Source organism: Asterias amurensis, chromosome 7, assembly GCF_032118995.1.
Source record: "Asterias amurensis chromosome 7, ASM3211899v1".
NCBI classification, from domain to species: domain Eukaryota; kingdom Metazoa; phylum Echinodermata; class Asteroidea; order Forcipulatida; family Asteriidae; genus Asterias; species Asterias amurensis.
This window is the reverse complement of record NC_092654.1, coordinates 13,749,357-13,770,430: the sequence shown is the minus strand read 5'-3', so window position 1 is coordinate 13,770,430 and position 21,074 is coordinate 13,749,357. Positions and strand designations below refer to the sequence as shown.

Sequence of the window (21,074 nt, the reverse complement as noted above, 5' to 3'; positions counted from 1 at the left end):
ATGACGTTTATTTATTGACCGTCTGTCGACGTCGGTTTGTGGTCGGAAAAATTACGTTGTATCATGGTCGGTAACAGACGTCGGTAATGGTCGGTAACAGACGTCCTACAAACTTTCACATAGAACCATGAGCCGACCGTCATCCGACGTCGGGATGTGACGTCGGTTTAACGTTACTATGACCAACTTGTGCCTGCTGGGTACTTGGGAGTGGATTAAACTCAGACAAAAAGTCCTTAAGAGAGGTTGGCGAATTGTATGGTATCAATAAAAGAAGTTTTTATAAAAAGCGCAATAGAACTGACAAAAATACACAATAACATAATGGCTCTATCTATAGGTCCTAGATAAACTAGAAGTTAGCAGGCATATCAGGGTAAAAACAATATAAGTAAAGCTTGCTCAGTGCCGGACCGTGGAACTTTGCTTTTGCCAGGGCCCATCAGTTTCAGAAAATACTGTAGAAATACTGCTTGACAAGTTTCTTTTCTAAGCGAAAATTTAGTCAGGCACCGCAGCCTAAAACAGTGCAAACTTGATTTAATCTGAGCTGGTAGCCTGATTCTGCTAAGCAACTATAATGCGCTTAGCGAGTTTTTGTTATAGCAAACGCTCGGTGGATGGCCTAGGGTGGCCTAGTTTTTCAGGTTCTAGTTTTTGTGGGTAACCACGATTTGAACCATGAGACATAACAGGATAAAGCCAAGACCGAATTAAACTCCTTTATATTTTAATTGCAAACAAAGGAAAAAAAAACGAAGATCGTCATAGAGCAAACAGTTGTGCAGTTATTGGTTTCCTCTACAAATAACATCCTTTGCATTTCAAAATAATTATTGCAGCCCAATGGAATTATAGCTTTGTTGACTGAATGGCTTCCTCGTTCCTTGGTAACCGCATATACTAGAGGTAAAATCAAAAATATCACCACAGAACCCCACCCCCCCCCCCCTTTTTAACTTTAGATTATTTTATCAATATAAACCACAAGGGAAACTGACTGGGTAATTTTTTTAATGATTATTGGGGTTAAACAAAGAATTGACTAGAGTGAGATTCTAACCAACAACCTCCAGATTAACATACCAGCGCTCTACCAACTGCTGCAACTGGAACTGCTAGAGAGACTGATGGAAGGTGCAACACTGAACTTCAACTTATGATAATACTAAAATGTAGACCTATGGCAAAAAAAAAAAAATTTCCACCAATTATACAAAATCAACATTTTCTGAGACTAGCAGGGCACTCATGACGTAGTCACCAATGACTGTCTCTCAGCTTATCACCTGATCCCAATTTCACAAGGCTGCTTTTAAGCAGCACAAAAAATGGCTAAGGACAAACAAATTGTGCTTACAAGATTAAGGTTACCAGACAAACTATCATATCACATGTACAATTTGTTACTGGTGTCCTGCTCATTTTGGTTTATCACATAATTGTTAAGCAATTTTTTCTGCTTAAGCAACTCTATTTGGCCACTTGTCACCAAAACATGGAAGGAGAAATAGGAGAATCTCGGCTGTACAGAAGTGGTTGCCAGTGATATCAGGTTCTTTAAACTGACATACATGAACGGGCAAGTCTCGACATGATTCTGACATCAGTCGACTAGAGAGAGAGGGAGAGATTTTGTTATTTTCTAGGTTGCAATAACAGAATATAGGGCCTCAATGACAAGGTGGCGCTTCTATCTAAATACAGTGTAGGGTAGGCCCCTATGCCTAAAAACATACTCATACGGCGTGATAGATACTTGAGCAGTCTCCATCAGGTTTCAACATCTGTGAGGAAAATCTTATCTCAACCCTTCATTGGCTATGATTTTGTTGCCACCATTTAGTTTCATTTGTTTTGTGAAAAGTATTAAAATTAGTAAACTCTCACCCCCCCCCCCTCCTCCCCCGCAAATAAACATATTTCCCCTTAACTCCACCATTTGAATAATAATAATAGTCAATGGAAAGAACACTAATCCTATAGCGGTCAGGTTGGTGTAGTGGTGTCTTGCCTGCCTTCCACCTCTGGGACCCCAGTTTGAATCTCACCGGGATGTGGATTGGGTTTTCAGTCCCTATTTGACACGGAAGGTTTTCCCTGGAATGATTCTCTTGGGTTTTTCTCCCACATCTAGATCGGAAATTTCTTAATTGTCTTCTCGCTTCTCATCGGCTTTAATAAGAGTGTAAATATTTCAAAAGTTCAAATCCCTTTAAAAATTCAGTAAACGTAGGCAAACTAGATTCCCACAAAAAAAGTCGGCAGTCAATAAAGGAACCAGTGACTCAATTGAAAAGACTCACACAAGGAATTATTTACAAGGCAAACATGTCTTCTTTAATAATCCTATGAAATTTTTTATGAAAAGTAACAATGTCTCAACACAAATGAAGCAAAAATACACCAAAACTTAAAAATAAATAATAAAAACAAAACATCTACAAAAAAAAGAAAATCATAACTTAAACAATACACCACAGTGATTCAAAGAGGACCAAATAAATCGCCATTTCAAACAAACTAGGTCTATGGCTACTTATTACCAATGAAAATTCATACTGACAACTTTTAGTGAGGTTTGACAGAATGTAAACGTTATCTGAAAATGGCTGACTGGCCTACGTTTCTCTTTACTCTATAATAAACAGAACCTTCCAAAACTTGACAATTCGGGATCCAGACCCTGTGCATCACCTGGGGGCGAATTTCATATAGCAGCTTTAGCATTAAATATTGTCTGCTTAGCAGAAAATAGCAGGATACCAGTCACCCATTGAATATGTGACATGGTAGTTTGATTGGTAACCCTATTCTGGTAAGCATGATGTGCTTAGCTGCTATTTTTGTGCTTGAGCAGCTCTATGAAATTGGTCCCTGAATTACAAAACTACAGGTGTAGACAAAACTATTTTTGTTTTCCTGTTTGTGACTGGCTTTCCTTCTTACGAGAAAGTCTGAAACCCATTGTCACCCACAGTGTTTCCTTGTAATATAACTCTTACATCCTTAAAGAAAAGGAGGCTTGCATCAGTCAAAGATGGTGTATGTTGGCCGGTTACCTGATTCTGCTAAGCATTTTTTTGTTCGTTCTTGGCTAACTTCTGTGCGCTGCTTAAAAGCAGCTTTATGAAATTTGGCCCTGGTTGAATGACGGTAACCCAAACAGACTGTATCGAATAACCCCTTTGTTGCTATGAAAGCGGCCATTTTGTAGGGACGGCCATATGCACATCTAAACGGGTACATCAATGGAGCACGCAACGTTTCCAGTTTGGTTGTATGGCACATGCACGCACACATTAATGCTCACAGACGCCATGTTGTAGGGCAGGTATTTGAGTGGTGACGTCACATTCGATCATAGAGTTATATATAAAAACTAGAGGGCACACGAGTGATGTTTCGTGCACAAACGCCACGGGACCGCAAGATGACAAGCGCGTCATTCTATGAAATACACGTTTGAGTTTTTTTTTATTGAACGCTCACGTGATGCTGTTTGTTCAACTTACAAAATGGCTGCACAAACACACGCTGTGAGATGCCAGTTTTGTCAACTTAGCAAATGGGCGCCTGCGCGCATGCCGGAGCGCGTATATAGGCCAGTGCGCCCTCTAGTTCTTATTTATAACTCTATGCATTCGATACGGTCTATAGAGGTCTACTTGGTCCCCTTCAAATGATTGGTAATCTTCTCTATAGCGAACATAACGAGCACTGCTCTACAATACAAAACATTCTAATCTCAATAATTAATACTCATCCTGGCAACAATCTTAAAATGTACAAATATATGTATAATTATATATATATAATAACAATATAATAATATTTTACATTACAACATAAAAAGATAACTGTTGTGTAAAAGAGAAATTTGAAGTATTGAAAAAATCTCTTAACAACAGAAAGGACTCATGGTCTCAAGTTCATTTTAAAAGCAAAATATACATCTTTTGAATCGAGAGGTCCCGGTTTTTCTTTTTAAAAAAATTGACTTTTTACCCATTTTAACTTTATGGGTACAAGGGATTTACCACTTCAATATCATGTAGCAATTATCGCACACATTTGACCCTTTTTTACCTGGCCTTCCTGTTTACACAATGGGGGACTCTGGCTATACTGTGAACCCGACGCCATTTCAGCAATCAACTCTTTTGATGAAACAATAGATCAGTGCAGAAAATGACCATTTGCTCGCTAAAATGGCGTCCATGTGCATTTTATGTTCCAGTTATACACAGAGCTCTACTTCTCGACCTTTCTCATGTCGGGTTGTGTCACATGGTTTTGTAGGCCCTCTAATTTCATTACATAGCTCAACAAACCCGACCGAGGCTGGAAGGCTGGAAAAAGTCTGGTTCCTTTTTGTAAGAAATTTTAATCAGTATGCATTATTGATATTCCACACAGGGGAATTGACAAAAGATAGTGTCAGCACGATGAAGATTGCCCTTTTCTGTTACAGTGGTTTATGACTGCATTGTTTAATGTGAACAGTTCGATTTTATCTTCCAAGATGGATTTTTTTTTAAGTGTCTACCCAATACTGAAAGACACCTTACACAATTTCAAAAAAGAAAGATATTCAGTATTAAGGTTTGTTTTTATTAATGAAATTACCTACAAAATTCAGCCTTTTTTGTCTTCAAACATGTAACTTAAATCAGTTGAGGTTTTCTGATTGTATCGTCCTGTCGGTGCAAAACGTTGTATCTCGCAGGAAAATACTTTCCGGCTAATTTAAGTGAAAAACAAGGCTTTGTTAATTTCAAACTTGTTCAGGAGATGTTATGCTTTGACCTGTCACAACGACATAAAATCCTAATAAAGATTTGGCGGTAATGAATTAAGCAAATTCAGATTATTTCTAAGCTTGAATTTTTTTTTTACTTTAAGAGTCAACTGAAAGTTCATACCATGTTTACCGCTTCATCGCAATTATACCCTGTTTTCAGATCTGTACATTTATGGTTCCGTATTGAAACATTTTGTATTTCTATTAAACAAAATTTAAAACAATTTACAAACTGTACAGTGTTTAAATAAAAAAAGGAGAGGAAATAAAGCTCGCACCCCACCCCCCCCCCAAAAAAAAATTAACAACAGATTTGTATTCTTATGTTTGTGAATGCACAACAGTCATTGAAAAATATCATATTTGGTTCAATAAATTGTATTGCATTACTGCTACTAGAAACGAAAAGTTAATATATTTCTATTATTGGAGAACAGCACAGAATGCATTCATACATCCAGTTTCCTTTTAACATGGTATCAATCTATATGCATATAACACATGCATAAAGACCAGCAGTCGATTTCACGAAACTTTACGCAACTGCGTAAGTGCACTTGCGCAAAGTTTTGTGAAATCGGCTGCAGGGGTGGATTTCACAAAGAGTTAAGACTAGTCTTATCTCTAGTAAGGACGCGTTACTCGTCCTAAAGCACTAGTCGTACGTTTTTTATATCCTAAGACTAGTCCTAACTCTTTGTGAAACCGACCACAGGGCACAATTTTATGGAGCTGCTTAAGCAGAAAGTATTGCTTACAATTTTTCTGCTAAGCAATTTGCAGGAAAACCCAATTTACAATTTTTCTGCTAAGCAATTTGCAGGAAAACCCAGTCACAAATTGACATGTGTGATTGTACTTTGGCTAGTAGCCTTATTTTGGTAAACATAATTGGGTTGTGCTTAGCTACTTTTTGTGCTTAAGCAGCTTGATGAAACTGGAACTCAGTTCACATGAAGCAAACATGAACACGAAGCAAATGATTCTCCAATAATCTAAATGATCCAAAACTTCTTGAAATCTATCTTTCTTTTCCCATGGTCCAATTTCCTAGAGCTGCCCAAGCAGAAAAAGTGGTTAGTCATATCAAAATTATGCTTAACAGAAATATGGTAACCAGTTAAAATACCATGTGACATGCACCATTTGTGACTGGTATTCTGCTTGTTTTTTTGCTAAGTGCACAATTTCTAAGCAGAATTGTTTTCTTAAGCACCTTTATGAAATTGGGCCAAGATCTCTAGTAATAACGTCATGATTTGTTGCGTTGACATGAAGAAAACTTCCTGACTGACACTGTCTTTGTTGTGGGGTAGTCTCTTCTTCCAGCCGCTCTTTCCCTCTTTAATTGTGTGTTAACTTTTCATCCGACTGTATGACACATCAATGCATGCTGTCATGACCTATGGTTATATGCATCCAGAACTTAACTGAGGTAGGGTGTGGCACACATGAACGTGATCACTGCCTTCAAATCGACCAAGAAGGAAAAATACATTACTACCAGGGGACTGCTTTATCGTCTGCAAAGCTGTGGGTTGTCAGCGAACACCAGTATGATTAAGGTTCCCTGTTCAATGTCACTGCCATAGAGGCAGAATTCTCTAATGCTGGCACAGTTATCAACTTTGAAGCAGGCGTTCACTAGTTGTTGTCATTTAGTTGCAAACATCATATCTTTTCTAGCTTAACAAAGCTACACGCAAAATCCAGTATTTTTGCAGCTCACCAAAACTACTCGCCGATCCCAGTGTTTGTGCAGCTCTACAAAGCTGCTCGCAAAATCCATTATTTTTACATCGCACTATTCGGAGGTGTCAATGTGACATTTGCGCTGAGCGAATGTTCTTGTTTTGACGCCTGAGATCGGGCAGTCTACCTTTCCAGTGTCCACTTCTCCCGATAAGCCAGACTCTGGGTTCGGCCTACTAGGGTCCTTCAGACACCCATCCCTCATTGTGCAACAGCACCGCTCGAGGGCAGAAGAACAGTCTTGTCTGGCTTGATACACACGTCCAATCCCCCCCCACTCTCAAATGAACGCTTTCTCCCAACTGTAGTCCAGTTTGGATGTTGTGTTTAAGTTACACGACTCTGCGATTTTCATGAGTGTCTTTTTGACCCTGAGGGAGCTGTGCCTTGCCGACGCTGTGTGGTACCAACATTCCTTCATCAGTTTGGAAAGCGCAATTAACATCTGGATAGAAAGAAAACATGGGAAAGAAACCAAATTATTAATGGTTGTAGGCAAGAGCACATTTATTTTGTGAAACTTAATGACATGAACTTAACAGATCCTCACAAAAACAGACAAAACTGGACAACATCAAGAAACTAACTGTTTCATATGGTACATATGTAAACAGCAATAATAAAAACCTTTTCGGACTCATAACCATACTATACTTATAGTAAATGCAAAGAGCAAGGACTCTACGGTAATTGTAAGTCAAATTTTAAAATTACATGACAAATTTGGCAAGCTTGGATTTTGGGGGTTTGTATCAATTCAAAAGGTATGTGACAAATAGCTTAATGATTTAAAAGACCATTTGCATCTGACGTCACAAGACCAACACTGTCACAGCGCCCCCACAAGGGTTGGTAAAGCCCTGTCATTGGCCGAGAGTTGTGCGTAGCTTGCGATTAATGTAAGGGGTCCATACAAGTGTCCCATTATAGGAACGACAGTGTTTAAAAAAAGGTCACCAATCGAGCCAAAAACAAATTTCAGAAGGATTTCAAACTTTACATGGTGGAAGTATAACCTAGAGAGCTTTGTGATTACACCATGTGAATATCTCTTTTTTAGTAGTCTTCGTTCTGAAAAAAAAAAACCAGGTGGTTATCGACCCAACGTTTCGATCAGTATGCTCTGATTGTCTTCAGGAGAAAAGGTCAACAGTATTCGGTCCTAATCCTCTTTGAAAGATCACATCGAATGACAACCGACCGCTCACTAGATATCTGCTACATCGTACATCCTCTACACGTGTCATACTACCCTTGGTATTTGTTGTTTTTATCCGCAATTTCCGGCAATTTATTGTTTTAATTGGCACATTGCTCATTTCCTTTTGGGCAGGAAAGCGCACACGTTGACATTAGATATTTCACACAATAATTTATAGACACCCCTCCAAAAGATGTTACCTCATAATTTACAACTAATAGCCCCACCAGATGACCTATTAATTAATCCTTTTTCTGTGTAAAGCTGCCCTGCCCTATGTTCCTTTTTTCCTTCTTCTTTCCCGTTTAGTGATGCGTGTTTCTCTAAGTATCTACTTCCCTTTACTCAATCAGTTAAAGAGCAAGTAAAGCCCCCCTTCCCCTAATTGTAGCTTTATTTCAAAGTTACTGAATTAAGTTTCTAGTGAGTTCGCGTGTTGTAAACAAGTTTGGTACAGTTCCAAACAGCCTGTTAATTGTTCAAGGATGAAATACTTTCCCTTTCACAAGTGCAAGACGCTCATCCGCAGTTGCAGAAATAAAACAAATTATTAATGCTCTTCTTTTAACAACAAAGTCTTATATATAGCGCACGTATCTACCAAACAAAATACTTAAGGCGCTGAGTATATACAAACTCTCAGAAATATAGGTTATTGCAGTGATGGATTCTGAGACCCAAATATGCAGCACCATTATAAGGGTTTACATGGTGCTACGGCGCATACAGCAGCCACAGCCAGGAACACAGGGGCGAACCCCTTCTCTTTTCGATAAAGTGCACTGGGTTCTTCTACATGTGTTACACAACACATGGGACCAACCGCTTTACGTCCCATCCAAAGGACGAAGCAATGGTTAAGTATCTTGCTTAAGAACACAAGTGTCACGGCTGGGGATTCAAACCCACACTCTGCTGAACAGAAACACCAGAGTTTGAATTCGGTGCTCTTAACCACTCGGCCACGACACTTCCACTTTTACATAGCAGGCCTGGCATATTTACAGAGAGGCAACAGAGGCAATGGCCTTCAATATGGTAGTGGTTCTTGGTTTCGGTTGGTGCCCCTTTAAGATTTTCTCAACGGAAGTGCCCTTTGCAAAATGAAAATGGCCTTGCCATCTCAAAGATTCCAGGCCACAGTTTAATACTGTGAGTTGTTGTAAAAAGTCAGGATTTGAACAACCAAGGATGTACATAACCCCTTTAACCCAAACTCTGTATTGAACACTGACTGGACGTTATTGCAAATTATACATGTCAGATACCTTTTATATTGGGGGTGATGATATATAGCACAATGTAATCCCAAACTCGAGTTTTGATCATAATCTACTAATCCCCTTGTTGTGAACCCTACATGTAGGAACAGAGATTACATCTTCTACCCCTGACCATCCTTCCTACAGTTTTGGCCTACGTTTGATTGATCATGATACTCCAAACCTGTTTTGCATTAAGCTAGCCTCGGCCAAATTTCATAAAACTGTTATAAGCAGAAAATAATACTGAACTAAATTCTTTGCTAAGCAAAAGTTGAGTGGGGCATCAGTCACAACAATGTAAACTTAATGTAATTCTGGCTGGTAACCTGTTTCTGTAGTTAACGATTCAACGTTTTGATCAGTACGCTCTGATTGTCTTCAGGAGATTGCATGTCTGTTGCTGAATGCTGCTTAAGTACTTAGCTTGGTGTTACTAGTATTGGTACTTTTTCTGTTAAGCAATACTTTTCTTTGCTTATAGCAAGTCCTTACAGGCAATATGCAATTAGGACCAAGCCTGACAATCAGTATCAACATTCTTTTGGATTTTGTTTAACGCTTCACAATGGGCTGCAGAATTCCGCAAGGGCAAGGTTCTTAGCCTGGAAAAGAGGGGGGGGGGGGGTGTAAGGTCAAGCAGCAACTGTAAATGGTCTAAATGGATTGTAGTTTGCTGACAATAAGAAGTATTGCACCATCTGGGAGAAAACAACAACAATCGAGCATCAACTCAAGGGGAAAGTTTGAATCATTGACAGTCGTTCCTTCCACCTGTGTCGGCTCATCCCCACTACATCCTTTACGTTACTTGTCCGAGGAAACAAACCACCCGCCTGCCCGTCCACCCTTTGCAACACGAACCATCCGTCATTACAACCCTTGAATGATACGGGTGTGTTCCCAAGGTCTGGCAGGGGACCTCTATTAGTTGATTTGGAGCACGCCCAGTTACTGCCTGTGAGTGAGTGCAACACTGCATGCCGGCAACTGGCCGGTAGTCCATGATTTATTGTGACACCTGTACGCGTTCTATCAATGTCAAAGGAAAGCTTAATGTGTAAGGGAAGTACTTGTGTGATTTGGAATCTCATCTTTTTTTTCTTTTTTTTTGGGGGGGGGGGTATTTTGAGGCCATAAGAAATGGGATATTAATCTTCAGGGGTGACCAGCTGGGGACCCTTGGCCTAAAACACACCCCAATTTACGGGTTAAAGATCCTACTCTTTGAGTGCGGGTTGAAATTTGTTAGTTCTGGGCAGGTCGCTTGGCACCGCCCACCGTGGCTACAACACTGACAATGTCCAAACACATAATTATTACTTACAGTTTCATTTGACCATCTGTTTGGGATCGTCGGCCGAAGCATTTCGGTGCAAACAACTTTTTTCATATCTTCAAATCCTGGATCGCTGGAGACGTACTCAAAGAATGGCGGTCTGTAATCTTCAACAATACCTGTAAGATAAAATGACGAGAAAAATAGTTTATGGCCTGACGTTTCATCCCTAGCAGAATCTTCCTCGAAGCCTAACCAAGGGCGACTGTTTAACATGTACCGTAGAAAATGCAAGTATGGTACAAGAGAAATTTGAGAATTTGTACCAGTCACAAATTGCACATGTGACATAGTAGTTTGGCTGGTAACCTGACCCTGTTTGGCATAAGTTTGTTGTGCTTAGCTATGTTTCGTGCTTAAGCAGTTCTAAAAAATTGGACCCCGGCCAGATATACATGTAGGTCAGAAATTTTAAGGTTTAAAGTTCTACCTAGGAATTCAGGAAGGTCGTTAGGAAGTCTGTGTTTACGTTGGCAAGAGAAAACCAAATAAGACTTATCTATAGACCATGTGGCCTGTGACACGAAGTGTTTACTGAAGAGCCACAGAGCCTGGACTTCCTGCAGACAAGATTTGGGTTTTTGGTGGTTTTTTTATAGAGGGGAGAGAGGGGGGGGGGATATTTCTCAAAGTTTGGTACTGCTATGATTTTTTTTACAGTCAGTGAGCTTTCAGATTAAAACAAATGAATCGATTGCTGTACTCAAAATTGAGCAACCCTGTATTATGGTTCAAGTTTTGTCAATGTCTGTTAGAAGAGCTATTCATATGGCAAATGAACACAGCACTTCACACTTGGTAATACAGTGATCTTAACTTTGCTATGTAGACATTAGTCATACAACCACTACAGAGCACTTCTGAGCCTAGACACCCCCCCCCCCATGGCATCTGTCACCATACAGCAGAGGGTCCACCATTATATATCTTCAGTGACTAGCCAACAGGACTGGTAAGTTGGACACTAGAAGGAATGAAAGACAACCTTTAGCAGCTGATTTCACAAAACTTTACTTAACTGCCTAAGTCCACTTGTGCAACATTTAAAGCATAAAGCCCGGTTCATACTTCCTGTAGATGCAATGGCAGTTCGAATTTTGATGTCACAAATTTGCTAATTCCCTATGAAAACTGTCATTTGACATTAAAACTCCCATACACAGGAACTATGAACTGAACTTTGAAGTTCCCCTTGTGCAAGATTTCTTGAGTTAGATGCGCACAACTTATGTTATAAATCAGTACAAGTGGGCTTCAAAGTGGCGTACAGTTTCCTAAAATCGGCTACAAGAGCCTGAGAGACTTTTGTGAGTCAGTTAGTAGTAACGTACCCCCAACTTGACACCTCCTCGCAATCTCCCAAAGCACTAGACCAAAGGCATAGACATCCACCCTCTTAAACGACTCAAACTCAGCCGTGTTCATGGTCTCCTCCAGAAGCTCTGGCGCCATGTAGCGCTTGGTGCCCACCCGGCTATTCATCCCAATGTCCAACTGGTCGTTCTTGCGTGTGTGCAGCACGGCCAGCCCCAAATCGGCGATGCAACACGTGTGGTTCTCCTTCACCAGGATGTTCTTGCTCTTGATGTCGCGGTGGGCGATGGCCGGCTTGCTGTTGCTGCAGAAGATCTCGGTGTGGAGATGGACGAGCCCACCGGCCGCCGACAACGCCAGCCGGATGGCCACCTTCATGTCTATAACGTTCCTGTTCAGGTAATCGTAGAGCGATCCAAACTCGTGGTAGTGCGTTATCAGCCAGAGCTGTGTGCATGAGTTCCGCGATGTCATGTCCGACGCGATGAAACCCAGGATGTTGTCGTGACGCAGCATGATGGTGTTGTAGATCTCCGTCTCGCGGAACCACGACTTCTCATCGATGGAGTTGAAGATTTTCACTGCGACGCTTTCGTCTTGCCAGTTGCCGCGCCACACCTCACCGTAGCGTCCCTTGCCTAGTACGAGAAAATCACACAGGGTTACTCATGCACATTCAATGGTAGCTCATCATTTTTTGAATTGTGTTTATTGCTCTGTTTGATTATAAAATCCACGCCTCATTTATACGGAGGCCGAGAAGGCCATGGCCTTGGTTGCCCCTGGTCCTGGCCTGGGTGCCCCTTCATAAGTTTACCATACACTTTTCAGATTTTCCAATGAAAGTACACTTTTAAAAATGAAAATGGCATTGCCCTCCCAAAGAAACGCCATGCCTTGAAGTCGATGAAAATATTTAGTGCAAAAAAAAATGGGGAAAAAAAAAAAAAAATCACCAAGGAAATTCTGAAGCCTAAAAAATGTCTTAAAAACATACTAATCAAATTTATTGTACGCCAGCAAGGCCCTTTACCATAACTATTTAATATTGGGCATTCACTTCTCAATCTTAAAAAAAAGTTTAACACAAGACATATTGTGTCAAATCGCCTTGCTGCATAATGTTGTCAAATATTGATCTCAAGGAATAGATAATTTATTTAAACATATAAATCTAAATTCATCCGACTCCTCACAAACTTGTCACGCATATTCATGACGTATTGGGAGTTTCGGTATAATCCAAAAGGAACCCTTTTAGTCAGGCGTGCAACAAAAAGCCGTGCAAATTCCCTTCCATTTTCTTGCAGCAGTTTTATTACGAGCGAAATCCTTACTCATGTTACGTGTGAACCGCAAGCCGCAGCAACATTCACATTGGAATTCAACCCGGTGATTCACTGACATACATCCAGGAACTCGTTAACCCACATACCCGTCAACCAGACTAAAAAAAAAAGACTCTACTCACCGACTTGCTCCACCAGTGTGATCTGTCTGGCAACCGTCCTCTGGACAAGATAAGGGAGGCCGGAACCACTACCAGATGTGTTGGAATGATCGAATAAGTCCTGAGAGCAAGGAAAAAGAAAAGTACAAGAAAGTGAGGACTCTGGCCGAGTTATGAGGCAAATGTATGCAGGCTCATGAGCAGAAAACACTTTATTAACAGGGTGTTTGTAACCGGGCAGTGACTGCCTAGTTGTTCCTGGGGTGCGTTTTTGCGGCTGTAACCAACAACTGTTTCGGTCAATGGCCAGCGATCAACCAATGGCAAGTTTTAACTGAAACAGTTGATGGTTGCGACCGCCAAACCACACCCCTGGGTGCGAAGTTGGAAAATGAAATACCACCATAAAAATGAAAAAGAAAACTTGTTCACATTTTTTTACGCTGATACATGGATAAACTCTGTCATTTACTACTCGTCCCTCGTGAGTTTCTTTATCACGGTCGGCCATTTATGGGGGTCAAAATTTTGACTCCCATAAATGGCCGACCGTGTTATTGGACGAGGTAAAAAGAAAACCACGCAATTTCGAGGCATATTTGTGTAGATCAATTCTATTTTTAAATCATCTTTCTAACCATATGCATTTTATAACAAACGGTCACAAAACGCTTTTCAAAGACTAACTCGACCGATCCAAGGCAACGTGTTCCTTTGATTATGACGTCACCGTTCAAATATCTTCCCAACAAGATGGCGTTTTTGCGCGTGTGTGTGTGCCTGCATGTGCTATAGAAATCAAACCGGGAATGCTGCGTGCTTCGTTGATGTAGGCGTTTGGACGCGCATACAGTTTCATAGAAAAAAAAGGGGTTATTCAACACGGTCTTACACCATAAACCACACAGTAACTATAAATGCAAGTACATGTACTCCCTCAACAATATCAGCCCAAGTTACTGCATTATAAATAATATAATAATAAACTACAGCATTTATAAGGCCCACTTTACTGAAAAAAAAACATTCAAAGGCGCCGGTCAAGTTTTGTCAAGATAATGGAAAGCAAGCAAGGACAAGTGTGTTTTGAGTTTCTGCTGGAAGAGAGTGATGTTGTGGATTTGTCTGAGGTATTCCGGAAGTGACTTCCAGAGTCTAGGTGCTACATGTATGTTGGAGTAAGCCCTGTCCCTGTAACTGGCCAGGCATTCCCCAAATCCTGTGCGCTTCCTTCCTTTTCTGCACATGAAGCTATACATTACAAAAATGATAACAGGACATACAAAAATGACAGTCATATAAAAGCTTCACCAAGCTGTACAATGTAGCTCTTCCATTTCAATGCCATAGTGTTGTCATTTGCTTACTCATGTATAATTTTTCCTATCTCTGCCAGTGGTTTACAGCAGGAGGTAAACAAAGTACAAACCCTTGCTCTATTTTTTGCGGCTCATTAAAGCCATTATACACTTTCGGTAAACAGTATTGTCCAAGTCCCACACTTCGTGTATCACAACTAATATATAAAATAACAAACCTGTGAGAATTTAGGTTCAATCGGTCATGGGAGTCGGGAGAAAATAACGGAAAAACCCATTCTTGTTTCCGGGCATTTTGCCGTGTCATGACATGTGTTTAAAATAAATCCGTAATTCTCGTTAATGAGAATTGATATTGTTTTAATGTTTTCTCAAAAAGTAAAGCATTTCATGAAACAATATTTCAAGAGAAGTCTTTCACCATTACCTTCTGTAAACCCTGTAAATTATTTGTAAATCTGTGAACTTTTTTTTTTTTTCCTGTACCGAAAGGGTATAATGGCTTTAAAGCGCGGTATACTTTCAGATGTTGTAGGACAAATTTTTAACTTGGCCTTGAGCCCGACTTTAAGTATACTTATGTGCGAGCAGTCATTCCTTGCTAAGCTGTGAAATACACTTTTAGTTAAGCCCCCGTTTTTCTATTGCTTCCTTAAGCGCTGATTTTTCCACTTACAGTAAGCAGAGACATGAAACTCAGGGCCCCAACAACAAGAAATATCTACTTCCATTACATCCTAGCTGGTAACCCAGTTTTTGCTATTAAAAGCAAAGTTATCTTGCGTCGCCAAACAGTTATCAAGCACAGAACCACTTTCCTTGGCACCAGCAAATTGTCCACTGAAATGCCAAGTCATGAACGCACCCCACAAACTTATATCTGCTCTCCAGATAGCAATTTTTTTTCCATCTGTGCAACTCAACTTGAATTATTATTTCTGTGTGTGTGCGAATACATGTAGCTCGAGAAAACAAAAAATGTGTTGTGTGTTTAGTGCTTCGAAGCTAGCTGCATGACCCCCCTCCCCATCCATGCATCTATCATCACCCCCATGAAACACTTGAGTGAAATTGTGATGACTAAACAGTGTTGGTTTTTGATGCATGTCGCTTGGAGCCAGCATAACATTCAAGACGGATGTGTGCCCTCTGAGGTTTTATTAAAAATCAGACTAGACCCGTGCCGGGCCACTTACGCAGAGAGAGTTGGAACTGTACGACAGAAGAAGAGGGATCACGTTTAGCTAAGCGGTTCTTGCTGGTTACTGCAGGTCACTGACCAGAGGGTTAGCAAAGAGAAGGGGGGGGGGGGGGGGGTACTTGCTTGTTGACAAGTGATACATGTAATACTACGGATAATTGGGCCATGAATTTTGCAATGTGACAATTATGTTGAACTTCTCTCTCGCAATAGGTTATTGGTTTTGCAGATATTTGACTGTTTGACTTTAATGGCGTGTGCATACACAGAGCTGGTAAAAACAATTTTGAATATTAAGTACTTCACCCCATCGACACCATTAAAGGGAATATTAATGCTGTTAACAGACATGCCAATTTGCGAGAGAAATTAATCAATGTCCAACTGCACCTTACTTTGCACAGTGTTTTTCAATTATGCATAGCATTTTTATTTTATAGAATTAGAGGAACTCAGCTGATAAAATTCACATTACAAAAACTGAAGAGTCGCCTTTCACAGAAAAACTGCAATTTCACTGTTCGACTCTGTGGCAGTAGGAACATGTGTGGAAAGCAGGAAAACGTTATTTAAAAAATCCGCAGGACAGATTGTCAGAGCTTTTATTTTGTCTGAAAAAATTTCCATTTAAAGATATTGTTTTCGCAAAAATACAAAAAACATCACAGATACACAACAATGCAATGCCTCAAATCTGATGTCATCCGCGTCGTTTGAGGCCTTGCATGTTCAGGTATCAATGTTTATTCAGTGTACGGTAACACCATTTGTATTCATCTACTTTGCTTTGTAGGTTTGTTCATTGAGAACTTGTGTTGCTGAATATTCTACTGCAGCGGAGTAGAGTTTGGAATACGGGAGACTACTTAGCTCTAAAAAAACCTGTCATGCTTATTGAGTACTACCTAGAGGGGAAGGAGATCGGCCGAACTACTACACGTTCGCTTAGAAGATCGAGGGGACTTCTCGCATTTAAAGTAAAGTCATTGTAGGGGAGTGAGTTATGAATGCACACTCAGGTCATCGTCATGTTGATTTTGCCATGGGAGCCAAGTTATAAGAATAGTAAACAGTTTTGTCAAGCAATTTTTGTTTTTAATTGAACATGGTTTGTGCACATTGAGTGCTAATATTAAGTAGCAAATAGTGATTTTTGAGCAGGAACTGAAACATTTTGTCCTTCATGGGTAAGGGAAATCAGCCCTGATATTTCACGGAAGGCAACAAAGGTGATTGCCTCCATGCCCCCTGGTCACCACCTTGGTGCCCTTGAACTGCTACAGAAGAAATGTACAATTTCCTTATAAGGTGCCCTTCCCCCCCAAAAAAAAATGCATTGGTGCCCTTGCTCTTTCAAAAACGAGGCATACAGGCCTGGGAAATTATTCACAGAAGAACAACTATAAAAAGTATTTGTGGTGGTTACTTTTATCTGTCTGCTTACCACCAATCCTGAAAAAAAGGTCTTAAGGGGGAAAACGAAAAGAAAAAAGGTGCAAACCTTTAGTGTGCTGTCCCCTGCCGGGACGGCTCTGAGATCATGGGGCGCATGTTGGGCATACTCCTCATCGTTTGTGTTCAGCTCTCGTAATCTCTTCTTATGCATCCAGCGGTACATGAAGACAGCAAAGGAGATGCCCACAATCAGAGCAAAGAAGGGCCCCAGGACGGCCATGGCGAGGTACACGACGTCGTAGGTCGAGGCTGACTCCCTTAGCCCCGCTGAAAGTTGAAGAAGAAAAAAACCCAATATAACAGATGAGAATTCAAATGATTGACTTCAAGGACACTTGGTGGCGGCAGACATTTACTTTGGTTTGTTTGTTTGTTAGGCTGTGTCTGAAGTCTGTCTGCTTACATTGCAGAGATGCCAGTATTTAAAAAAACCAGGAAAACGATACCCAGCCGTCATCCCTCAAGCACAAAGAAAAACCTCTTGTACATGTATAGTTAGGGCGAGTTGACAGTGTTCTTGGCAACTGCATACTTGCAAGAAAACTGTGCAAGGCCAGCAAGATCACCACTTGTTTACACCTATAAGGGCGATGTAACCACAAATGAAACATACACACAGTACCAAAAGCCAAATGGGTGCCATTTTCCACACTAAAAACCACTTGTTTACGCCTATAAGGGTGATGTTACCACTAATGAACATTCATGTACAAGGCGCCAAATGGATGACATTGCCGCACTAAAATTTTATCATCTCATTTGACAATTTGTTCACGGATTTCATGCACATGTACAAGTGGCTGAATGGTGTGACTACACAGAGCTAGAGGAAATGACTGAATGTACACGCCAATAAGGGCGATGCAACCACTGATGTATAAACACTGTACGAGGCGCCAAATGGATGCCATTTTCCGCACTAAAATTTGACCATCTCATTTGACAATTTGTTTACAGGTTTTATACACATGTACATGTGGCTGAATGGTGTGATTACACACAGCTAGAAAAGGCCGATGCAATCACTGATGAACATACCAATGTACAAGGAGCCAAATGGGTGTCATTTTCCACACTAAAAATTTACCAACCCATTTCGGTTTGACGAATACAGACGCTTTAAACTACACCGTTGATTTTTTAAAAATGCTTACATATCGGAGTAGTTGGTGGAATAGGGGGAGGGAAGGCTGGTTGGATGTTCTCATTGCACATCTCTCCTTTACAGCACACCATGATGATGTTATCCTGGAAGGCGCTCTTGCAGTACATATTGGTCCGTTCGACTGTGTTGAAACATCCCTACAAAAGAAACACACAAAGAGGAAGAATGTAGACGAAGCAAAATTATTAGGACGTCGTGAGAAAACAAAAAGACGCACAGATTTTAATTCAACTCAGAAAAGAAATGAAATACCAGGGTTTGACAGTAGAGCAGTTAGCGGGTCATTCCACAGGTCCACCAGAATTTTCACTGTATCTTAAAGACACTGGACACTATTGGTAATTGTCAAAGACCAGTCTTCTCACTTGGTGTATCTCACGATATGCATAAAATAACAAACCTTGTTGCGAGATAATCTTTTTGATGGTTGATTTCGAGACCTCAAATTCTAAATCTGAGGTCTCGAAATCAAATTTGTGGAAAATTACTTCTTTCTTGAAAACTATGTCACTTCAGAGGGAGCAAATTCTCACAATGTTTTAAATACCATCAACCTCTACCCATTAATCGTTACCAAGTAAGGTTTTGTGCTAATAAATATTTTGAGTAATTACCAATAGTGTCCACTGCCTTTAAATAATTTGTACATTGCTGTCAATAGCTGTAAACATTTGCACCTTGCAGTGAAGACATTCAGTACGACATTCAGGGAGATATTTAGAATTACACAGAACAAAAAAAACATCAAAGTTCGAGGGGGTTGGTTCGACTCCCACCAGATTCACCGTTGCCCAAAAAAAACATTTTAAAACAATTTCTCTTGTCAACTTAAAAAATAATTTGGGATCATTATCAGAAACACTTTTATAGGTCCTCGACGATATTCTTTCAATCTTTTAATCCCCCCCCCCACACAAACCTGAGTACGTACCTTCCTTCTCTGCTCCACACCATTTTCATCTATCGTGAGTGATGCGTAGCATCGCTTTGTGGTCTTACATCTTGAGATATCGCTGTTACATCCTAAATTGTCGCAGGTACACTCAAAAGTTGTTTCGTTACTGACGAAGGGTCTGGCACTCTCCTCTGCCATTGTGCTCTCTGTGCTCTCACCTGTGAAAAACAAAATAACAAACATGGAAATTTAGTATTACAGTTGAAGAAACAAAAAACCCAAAAGTGGTTGTTGGACAAACTCAGATTCTTCTTGCGTCATATCAAGATCTCCAACTCGCCGATCCTTAAAAAGAAAGCTTATCCCATCTGTTCTTGAACTGTACTCTACAGAGTAAAGCCTTATTCATACTTTCCTGCGAATGTGAATCATTTTGACGTCACATGGCTCATTTTGCAGTGAATGTTTCGCAGGAGTTGAGCACATTTAAACTTCTGTGAATTATTCGTTGCAAATGTTTTTGTGATGTCAAAATGCGTATCGCGTTCAAATTCACAGCAAGTATGGACCGGGCTTCAGGTTGTTGGTTCGAATCCCACCAGATTCACTGTTTTACCCATGAAGGACCAAGTCTGAACTCTCAACACCTTGCTAAACGGATAACAATCAGGACACTGGAGGGACACAAAAGGGACACTGGATAAAACTACACTGAGAAGGCTGGTTTACACATCTGCCTGTCAACACTAACATCAAACCAGTCAAGAGTCCCGACTCAAGAGTAAAACTACAACCAATGGTGTGGACTAGTTTTAAACAACAGAAAAACTTTCCCAGTGGAATCGAATGCTCCGCCATGACTAATCTGACAAAGAGATTGCAGAACATTGAACAATCACCGCCAACAATCTGGCTTCTGTTAGACACAGTTTAACAGCATGAACCTGATTCCCCTCCAACTGGCATCCGATCAGACGTAATGCAAGACACAACAGATCGCTGTGCATTTATAATCATCATTACAATGAACACGTCCTTCAGGGAGCGCATGTACACAGTCTATGTATCATGCCAGCCTGCCAGATCCCGGCCGATGATGCATCACAGCAACATTTGTTTCTGATAACACAAGAAGTTTGCAATTGTTCATGATCAAGAAGGCGTGTGGTTGGTTCAGACTTGAAACAATGGGAACCCTCGAAAAACCAGGTCAGGTCACATAATTACCATTTCTAGGCCAAAATCGCATCGAGGGAATGCAGATATTCCAAATTTTACAGGTATGGGTATTAGTCACTGCCGCGACCTTTTTCACAGCTTTGAAATATGCAGGTGCGTACTGTACACGTGGTCCAACATCTAGTTCAGAAAAGATAACTACACTAAGGCTAAAAGTTTCCAGTGTTTTACAAACGTACACAATTCCACTGAAGGTTTGATGGGGTTTTGCAAGTATTGTGGGCTTATGCCTTATAATACCCCATCCATTTTCGCTTTTTCGTTTTTGAACTGATTTGTTGTCCTAGCATTGACAACTTTGGCTCGGAGTCTGTTCCAGTTATCCACTACTCACTGTGTGCAGAAACATACTGTTGGATGTAGGCCACACGTGAACTTTTGAAAACATGTAACCATATCTTGTGTGGACACTCGTCTTAAGATTAAAGTTAACCAGAGAATTAAATCAATTAAAAAATACAGCTACAAGTAAACATATTTTCCAGCATTTAAGTTCACATCTATAATTTTGAAAATGGCAAATAAAAAAGATGGTATTTTTTATTACTTTTTTTGGAGGGGGGGGGGGGGTTCTACTACTGTGTTAATATAACTGAAAAAACAAGTGGCCTATAGAAAGGACTTTATAATAATGGTTTTGTACTTTTTCTGTAGAAAACATCACTCAAAACATGTATA

The 21,074-nt window shown here is 40.4% G+C and overlaps 1 protein-coding gene across 3 annotated transcripts in view; it reads right to left on the bottom strand.

Moving 5' to 3' along the window:
• Nucleotides 1–2,329: 2,329 nt before the first annotated feature.
• The window catches only part of LOC139939509 (activin receptor type-1-like), a 73,297-nt gene continuing 54,552 nt past the window's right edge, over nucleotides 2,330–21,074 (bottom strand). For all 3 annotated transcript variants that reach the window (XM_071935476.1, XM_071935478.1, XM_071935477.1), the window contains exons 2-8: nucleotides 19,194–19,375; nucleotides 18,252–18,399; nucleotides 17,144–17,364; nucleotides 13,144–13,243; nucleotides 11,690–12,310; nucleotides 10,347–10,477; nucleotides 2,330–7,001 (exon numbers count right to left, since the gene is read on the bottom strand). In XM_071935476.1, the coding sequence (XP_071791577.1) occupies nucleotides 6,837–7,001; nucleotides 10,347–10,477; nucleotides 11,690–12,310; nucleotides 13,144–13,243; nucleotides 17,144–17,364; nucleotides 18,252–18,399; nucleotides 19,194–19,375 (1,568 nt within the window). In that variant the 3' untranslated portion in view covers nucleotides 2,330–6,836. The remainder of the gene's footprint in view (nucleotides 7,002–10,346; nucleotides 10,478–11,689; nucleotides 12,311–13,143; nucleotides 13,244–17,143; nucleotides 17,365–18,251; nucleotides 18,400–19,193; nucleotides 19,376–21,074) is intronic.